Below are 9,092 nucleotides of genomic sequence, written 5' to 3'. Positions count from 1 at the left end.
TATTTTATTTTTGAAAGGCGATATTCATTCCCATTTATAATATTATGATTATTATCATTAGGATGGAAATTCCATGAATAATTAATTCACCAACATCATGCAATAAAACTCGAACCGAAAAAGCCCAAACCCAATAAGGTGAGGGGCCCAAATAGGTGGGACCCAGACGTGCGCCCCACGCTACTATCCACATTCAAATCTCATCGCAGAAACCCTAGAAGGCTTCACCGACCCAACAACGCTAAGAAGAAGCAGTTTCCGACACAAGCAAACCAAACCTCGGAAAATGTCAGGAGCAGGACCTGTCTCGCAGGATTGGGAACCAGTGGTGCTCCGCAAGAAAGCTCCCACCGCCGCCGCCCGCAAGGACGAGAAAGCCGTCAACGCCGCCCGCCGCACCGGCGCCGAAATCGATACCATCAAAAAATGTTGGCCAAAACCCTAACCCTACGATTACTTAGTTTCGATTTTAAGGAAAAATATGTTCATCAATTTATTGTTTGATTCTTTTATGCTTTTGATCGGAGTTCATTGTATAATTTCGGATTAACTCAACTGCTTTTTACTGATGCTTGATGATTTTCCCCTTTTTCTTTATGGTTTTATACTTGATGATGATTTATGTGTTGATAATCGTGATGCTGATCAGTTATCTGAAACAGGAATGTATGGGGTTTTCATATTATCGTTGCTTATAATAGTTAATAAATAATATAACTTATTTTGGTGGTCGTGTTATTGGTATTTTCTTATGGGTTGATCGTTTAGCACGGTGGGTGCTTTAATATACCAGAGTTAAATTTATGAACCTTTCTCACTCTTTCATCTTTATTGGCTATTTTGTATCTGGTTGGTCAGAGTGCTTATTGTTGAGTTGCTCTATGCAGATAATGCTGGAATGAACAAATCTGCTTCTAGTAGCACTTCATTGAATACTAAGAGGTTGGATGATGATACAGAGAATCTATCTCGTGAGTGTAGTTATATATATTTTATTATTTCAATTGTTTACATTTTCTAATTTCTACCGTTGAAAAAATCTCATTCCAGCTTTTTGGAGGATTCAACAGTAAATTTTTTGCTTGGAGCATGTTTTGGTTGGCTGCATGCTATACAGTAGTTTATTTGCTTGTGCTATTTTGTGCTAACTTTTTTAATATTTAATGAAAATATTATCTTTCAGCATTCCATACAGGGAAAATTCATATTCTTTTGTGCAATTGGATTCAGAATCAACAAAGGCTAATTCTAAGCAAACATTTTTGTGCAAATTGATATCCCATCTTATTACTTGATGTGCAAGTTCTAAATTAGATTTTAATATCATCTTACTGCAGCAATTATAAAACTGAGCCTTGTCTACAATGTGTAGATTATAGTTTTCCATCTGCTTGATTTAATAATTGCATCGGCAATCTTCTTTTTTTCGCTGTTGTGTACCTTGGCTCTATGAATGTAAAAAATGGTTGAATTATTTAGATTCTTGGATAACATATTGTTATAGATAGAATAGAGGAGCTTTATATCGATATAGCTTTGAACTTCAATGAAGGATCTTTTATTAATCCTTTCTAAGATCAAAATTTCATTTGTGTGTGTGTGTGTGTGACTTGCACCGCGTCCTACTTCAATGCTCATGCCAGTTAAACCTATGTGCGCAGATGATCGGGTACCAACTGAACTCAAGAAAGCTATAATGCAGGCTCGGATGGACAAGAAACTTACACAGTCTCAGCTTGCTCAAGTATTGCTCTATTCTGTTTCTCTTGCTCCCTCTTACCCACCACATATATTCTGTGTGACTTTATCTTCATCATTTATTGTTTGTGATTATTGACGAAGAGCACAATTGCTTGCAGCTGATCAATGAGAAGCCTCAAGTGATCCAGGAGTATGAGTCAGGGAAAGCCATTCCAAACCAGCAGATAATTGGCAAGTTGGAGAGAGCCCTTGGTGCCAAACTGCGTGGCAAGAAATAAGGAAGCAAATCTAACGCATATGTATCTAGTTTAGGTTTTTATGTCACTGCCCAGGTTGGTTGCTTTTGCACGCTGATTATGTGTGTATGCAGGAGAGACAACTAGTGTGGCAACCGCACTCTTTTACTTGTTGAAACATTGTGTATTCTCATAAATAAAGATGTATTTTCAGCATAAATTTACCTTGGTGCAGTGATGCTGTGTTCATGATATGGACGCTTTAGTGTTGCGAGGATTTAAATTTTGGAATTTGGATCTTCTCGTGTTATAAGTAAGATCGTATGATCATGGTGAAAAGAAATAGATAACTTTTATTCAATACGAACTCATCTTGATTGGCTGTAGGTCTTATTAATTACAGTTGATATAAAATGCGTTTCTAACATGATTATATCATGTTATTAAGAAACATGAGATAATCTAAATATGTTTATAAAATTAACATGCGAATGGCATCAAAAGGAAAATAAATTTTCACCTAAGAATGCCATGAAATTCTACTATTGTTTTAAAAATGAAATATAAAATATTTTGAATTTCAACTGTGAAAAATTTAGTGTCTTTGGTTCATGAGTTATCTAGTGTCTTAGGTACCATTATTTGTTTATTACTTTGTCTTTGGTTTTTAGTTATGATGTTTGTTAACAATTAAAGGCTGGTTTAGGAGAGAAACAATTTTTCTTCTTTCAATTATTTTTAATTGAAAAATAATTAATAAATAAAAATTATTTAAAAAACTCAACGCAGTTTAATCTATCATATTCCCTCTAATATAAAAAAATAAAGCGTATTTTGTGTTTTAATCCGAAACTCATATCAGAGAAATCCAAGCTGTGTTGCCGGCCTCTCCGGCGTTGAAGGTATCTGTCCAACAAAGGATTTGCCGACCCCACTCAAAATTAAGAATGATCTTTTAAAAAATATATGTAGATTTTTATTTGCTTTGAAGAAAATAAACTTGAATTTTGAATGTAAGCATACTTCAATGCAGAATTTATTAAAAGAATGAGCAACAAATACCTCAACGAGAAATCGGACAAACAATAGCATAGTATGCTGCTTTAATTGGCATATCTCTTGGTGTAGTAAGTCATATTTGATTAAATAGAAGTTCAAGTTCAAGAATTCTCCACAGTATCATATTATTGTCGTTATCATAATTGCACCTTGTTTTACCTACATATGTTTAGTTGAATTTATTTAAAAGATATATTTTTTATTATTTTTAAATATTTTCAAAAAACATTACTGTCATATTATATATTTTTAACTCAAGGGAGGGCTTGTTTGATGAGGGTCATTCCACAGTAGAGTGAGACCTGAGACCCAAGGGCATAATGAATGGGCAAGTTTTGTCCTATTTGTGTTTGGTTCATATAATGATATCCATCCAATCAAGCCTCATAAAAGTGCCGGCAACGTTGTTTCTTTGCATCCCAACGCCCCTCACATTTCCCTTCTTTTCTCCTTTCACATTCCATTCATATTATTTGGAGTTTGGGGATCCTTCTTTCTAAAATTCTAAAAAGGCCCAATTGTTTTAATACTGCTTTCAGTGCTTTGTATCTTTAACTCATCTTCCTAAATCATTTTGGCAGGTTTGCTTGTACAGCTATTTCATAATCAACAAAATTTAAGTGTATTTTTTAAAAAAGTTTTTTGATATTTTCTTTAATTAAAATTAATTTTTACATAATCTATGTTGATATCAAATGTCAACTTTCGTTATATAAATTATATAATTTTATTTTAAAAATAATATGAAAAATATTAAAGAAATTATACCTAAATTTTATCCTTTAACATTTTTTAGCAAATAATAATTATTTGAGAGACATTATCAAATGTGAGTGATTTTTGTCTAAAATTAACAACCCTGTGTTCTTTTAATATTGTATATTATTTTTTTCTTAATAAAATCAAATAAAAGTAATAATATTATACCATTACTATATCAACAAGTTATTATAGTTTTTAAAAAAAATTGTTATTACATTTTTAACCAGATATAATATTGTATTTTACCTCAATAATATATTCTCTTGCATAGCTAATTATACAAAGCCTATGTTTAGTGATGGATTACTGCAGAAAAGTAATCACTTGTTTTTTGTAAACCTTTTTTAGAAAGTTGGCCAAACAAGCAGTTACATGTTTTAAAAAAATAAATCATAGGTACTAAATATAAACAGTATCCAACCAAATTCCTCTGTTTCTTTTATTTTCTATTTCACCCCTCTCTCCTAAACCTTTCATCAATGAACTTTTGAAAACATTTTTTATTAATAAAAATATTTTAAAAATTGGTTCTAAACTATTTTGCCCCACCAATTACATCTTGTATCATATTGAGAGTTAGCGTTAGTCCATATAAGAGGAAGGAAGGAAAATATTGTTAAAATACTTGAAGGAATGGAAAATTGCAATGAGTATGGGGACGAAACAGCAAAAAAAAGTGTTAGTATCAGTATCAGTGTTCTACGCGCCAGAGAAAAAGAACAGAGAGGGAGGGAGAGTGAGTCAGAGTGTGTCTTCAAACTTCGTAGCTGCAACCATTACATTTTGCTTCTCTTCTTCTCGTCATGCTTTAAGCATTTCTAGGGTTAGGGTTTTTTTTTTGGTCCTCAGAAAAAATTCGAAATGGAGGAAGATGATGGGTATAGAAGGAAGGCAAAGGTTGCTCTCGTTGGTATCTTAATGGTTGCATCTATCGCTGTTTTTGCTTTGGTTGTTGCTTTCGCATACTACTGCTACATCCGCAACAAGGTCTCCAAGCTCCGCAAAAGCTTTAAAGGTTTGGGTCTCTTTGTGAAAATGTGAGAAAATAGAGAGTGGAAGGTTTTGTTTTCTACACTCTGAAATAAAGAGTGATTGAAGGGATGTATTAGATTTTGTGCCACTTATAATGGGGTGGTGTTTCTTTGTGTAGTATTCCTTTTTTTCTTTTTTTCTTTTTTTCTTTTTTTGCATTTTTCTCCCTCCTGGATTTGGGTCCAGTGGAAATTTTGGCAATTATTTTTTTCAGGAAAATTGGTGAAAAAAAAATGTGTTTTTGAGGGGTTGGTTTTTTTTTTTTTTTTTTAGTTTCATGCATGTTCATCTTAAAATGGAAAATTTGGCTAATGAAATGCACTAGAACATTTGTTGAACTGATTTTTGTTGCAACTGTGTTGTTTGTACTATTTATATGTGCTCCTTTCTTGTCTAAAAATTTGGTGATGTTCGCATATCAAGCAGGACATATTAAGGCCTGTTTGAAATTTTGGTTTCTGTTTCCTCCTCTGAGTTCACAAATGATTACAAAGATGGTATTTTTTATTTTTTTTATTTCCTGTTCTCAAAGATTGACACGGGCAATGGTGAAATTGCCATTCCTATGCAAAATCATTGCCAACATGAAATAAGTGAGAACAAAGGTGACGGTTTTGTAATTATTTTTTAAAACAAGAAATGAAAACAAAATATTTTTTTCTCAAGCCAAGCTGGCCTTGTATTTCCTTTGTATTCAATTTTATTTTGACAATCACATATCAATCTCTACAACTGTAAAAAAGCGAAATATGCCATGCCCAATATTGATACTGCTTGTTCTTTGGTATTCATTTATTTTATTTTTTCTTTTGGGGTGTATTTACTCATTTGTATTGTAACTATCCGAAAGTACTCAAGAAAAGGGATAGATAGAGAAAAGAAGTATATCTTGAATGTTATCATGATTTGCCATTTCTTGATTTTTATTTTCAAATTTTGAAACTGAATGGTTTGAAAGTAACTTTTGGTTGTTTACTTTATAACTATTTTGTCTTTTCTTTTTCTACCTTAATTGAGTAAATCGATGGCCCACTTACTGACAGATTATGGTTCACTTTATGTTAGTTGAAGATGCAAACCTTAATGAGAAAAGTGACTTTGCAAATCTGCAAGTTGTTGCTGAAAAAGGACTTCAGGTGTTCACTTTCAAGCAGCTGCATTCAGCAACGGGGGGCTTCAGCAAGTCCAATGTCATTGGTCATGGCGGATTTGGACTTGTTTACCGGGGGATGCTCAATGATGGCAGGAAAGTTGCAATTAAATTCATGGATCAGGCAGGAAAGCAAGGAGAAGAAGAATTTAAAGTAGAGGTTTGTTGCCTCTTAGAACATTTTGGCCAGTACTGTTTCTTTTCTAGAAACTGTGGAAATTATGAATCTTCATACTTTTTATGACCATGAGTTAATAAATTAGATAGCAATCAATAGCTTGGAAATGCAATTCATTTTGGGGATTGAGTTGAATTGGTTAATTACATCTCACTGTAGGTGGAATTGCTAAGTCGGTTGCATTCTCCTTATCTGCTGGCATTGCTTGGGTACTGCTCTGATAATAATCATAAATTGCTGGTATATGAATATATGGCAAATGGTGGACTGCAGGAACATCTTTATCCTGTCAGCAGTAAGTAATGATATATATATATATATATATATGCTGAGAAGTTTTTGTTCTTTGCTAATTTGGAATGCTGTGAATGGATGAGGCTACATATAGTTTTTCTTACCTGACAGTCAGTAGCTCATATCCTCATGATAGGATAGACATATCATATGTCCCTGGAATTTTGATATAACAATCTCTGCTTTTGCTTTCCTTCATATGTTAGTCCACCCCAGCTGCTCAGCAAGGAAAAAATAAAAGTAGAACCGTTTTTTAGTCTGAATGAGCAACACTTTCCAAATATATTTGGAATGTATTAGATGATAGATAAATATGTTGTATTCATCATATTTTGCAGCACGCTTTGTTAACACCTTTCCTTCCTGAACTCTTGTGTTAACCTATACCTTGTACAGAAATATTTATAAATAAATAAATGAAAATCAACATGATAAGCAAAAGCAATATGCAATCGATTTACTATCCGTCAAACCAATGTCTACAGAATGTATGAAGTATGAACCAATGCATCATAAGCCTTATCTTTTACACCACACTAACATTTGAACTCTAGAACATCTAGTTATGTGGAATGAGGATGAAAATTGAAAATTGAAAATGTAGAATGCCTGACATATTAGAGGAAATGTTTGATGGGTCATGTATATTGTTTAGCATAAAATTTGTATTCTTTGTTTGTCAATTTGAGCTATTATGAGAATTTGATCAGAACCTGGTGCAATGATTCTTATATCTGTGATGATTTGTAATAAAATGTTATAATTGTTTCGTATTCTGTATTTCTGGAGTATGTCTTGAAGCTTTTTTGTTCTTTTCTTTTTTTTAAGTGTTAGTCTCTTATTCCAGATAATACAACATCATCAATTAACTTGTTTTGTCTCCTCCCATTTTCTTGTAAAATCTTTAGATAGTGAACTAGTTAGTATAAAATTCCCAGGGTGTTGTGTCTGCAACTAAGGTTGCTAACTTTTGTTGGTTATTTGTATGTTTGGGTTGGTTTTGACGTGTTGATTTTCTTGTAGATTCTAATGTTACTCCCATGAAGTTGGATTGGGAAACTCGATTAAGAGTAGCACTTGAAGCTGCTAAGGGTTTGGAATATCTTCATGAACATGTCTGTCCCCCAGTGATTCACAGGGATTTTAAGAGCAGCAACATCCTCTTGGATAAGAAATTTCATGCTAAAGTTTCTGATTTTGGATTGGCAAAGCTTGGACCTGATAGAGCTGGTGGACATGTTTCAACTCGAGTTTTGGGCACCCAAGGATATGTTGCCCCTGAGTACAAATCTTAACTCAGTCTGTTAAAATTGTTTTGTTTATTCTGCTAGTAAAATATTGGTTTTTATTGTAGGAGTTGTTCTTTGAGTGATTTCATCTCATGATTATTTTATGTTTTGTACTGTGGAATGGTTGATTGTGCAGATATGCACTAACAGGGCATTTAACAACAAAATCAGACGTTTACAGTTATGGTGTGGTACTTTTGGAGCTGCTTACTGGCCGAGTGCCAGTTGATATGAAGAGATCACCTGGGGAAGGTGTTCTTGTTTCGTGGGTGTGTTTGTTAATTCTTTTCACCAATCTAGTTATGTTGATTTTGTACTGCTCAGTGAAAGTTATTTGTTCAATTGGTATTCCAGTATTTCCGTTTATGGGAAGAAGAATATTAGTTGAGTTGCATTTGTATTTCAGCACTTGATCTTTCTAACAAACTTGCATGTGCTTATTGTGTTTAGGCTTTGCCCCTTTTGACTGATAGAGAAAAGGTTGCAAAGATTATGGATCCTGCGTTGGAGGGACAGTACTCTATGAAAGAGGTTGTCCAGGTAGCTGCAATTGCTGCAATGTGCGTGCAACCAGAGGCGGATTATCGACCACTAATGGCAGATGTTGTGCAGTCATTGGTTCCACTGGTGAAGACTCACAGGTCCACCTCAATGGTAGGCAGCTACTCTAGTTTCCATTCCCCTAAGTTGTCCCCGGCCCAACATCAAGTTAATGCAAATATGTAATCTTTATCAACATTTAAGTGAAGGATAAGTACACGGTTACCAAACTTAGATTTGTAGGCTTGGTAGTTGCAGCCTCTTTGTAATCTTAAACCATATGATGCCTTTTTGAAGAGGGGAAAAAATGGTGCCCTTGATATGGTTCAATTGATGAAATATTAGACTTGTTTATATTTTACTTTGTGATTGAAGGTTCTTCTTAAGGATCTCCATTTAAGTTCCAATATAAGATAAGCCGGATTATAGTTGGTTGTTTGGTGCTTTACTAATCATTATGGTTCTCAATATTCAATTATTGTATCCTTGAAGACCAACAAAACAAAAATGAAAATAATAATAATTCAACATGCCTTTGGGGGATTCTCGTATTTTCTGGCTGGGGCATAGGTTCATATATTGCTACTGCTAGTCCGCATTATGGCAAAAGAATAGAAAGTGGAAGACTATTAAACGTATCATGGGAGAAATCATTAGTACATGTTTGGTTAAATATGTAAATATGATTGACGAAATCTATGTAAGATTCTCAAATATTTAACCCCATTTCTAATTCTAGTACGTGAATAAGAATCCGTGTTTAGACAATTGCTTTGCCACAATCGATCATCGATCCATATTTCTATGCTCCCAAGTCAATGGTCATTGTCATAGAAATTTAGATCACTTTA

General features: G+C 33.7%; 2 protein-coding genes across 3 annotated transcripts; both read left to right on the top strand.

The window, feature by feature from the left end:
• Positions 1 to 208: 208 nt before the first annotated feature.
• LOC113855227 (multiprotein-bridging factor 1b) lies at positions 209 to 2,177 on the top strand. The gene is made up of 4 exons (XM_027486775.1): positions 209 to 428; positions 888 to 971; positions 1,662 to 1,744; positions 1,860 to 2,177. Exons 1-4 carry the CDS (start codon positions 287 to 289, stop codon positions 1,977 to 1,979), a joined length of 429 nt encoding a protein of 142 aa, XP_027342576.1. The 5' UTR covers positions 209 to 286; the 3' UTR covers positions 1,980 to 2,177.
• A 2,315-nt stretch (positions 2,178 to 4,492) lies between these two features.
• LOC113853842 (probable serine/threonine-protein kinase PBL7) lies at positions 4,493 to 8,539 on the top strand. Of its 2 annotated transcripts, none has more exons than XM_027484510.1 (6): positions 4,493 to 4,773; positions 5,862 to 6,100; positions 6,278 to 6,413; positions 7,436 to 7,694; positions 7,838 to 7,970; positions 8,152 to 8,539. In XM_027484510.1, the coding sequence occupies exons 1-6, from the start codon at positions 4,620 to 4,622 to the stop codon at positions 8,425 to 8,427; spliced, it is 1,197 nt and encodes a 398-aa protein (XP_027340311.1). In that variant the 5' UTR covers positions 4,493 to 4,619; the 3' UTR covers positions 8,428 to 8,539. The 2 variants fall into 2 exon arrangements, with proteins under 2 accessions (XP_027340311.1, XP_027340310.1); XM_027484509.1 differs by having other exon boundaries at positions 5,856 to 6,100.
• Positions 8,540 to 9,092: the final 553 nt, after the last annotated feature.

This window comes from Abrus precatorius, unplaced genomic scaffold (genome assembly GCF_003935025.1).
Source record: "Abrus precatorius isolate BTA unplaced genomic scaffold, Abrus_2018 Scaffold11, whole genome shotgun sequence".
Taxonomy (NCBI): domain Eukaryota; kingdom Viridiplantae; phylum Streptophyta; class Magnoliopsida; order Fabales; family Fabaceae; genus Abrus; species Abrus precatorius.
This window is presented reverse-complemented; position numbering and strand designations above follow the sequence as displayed.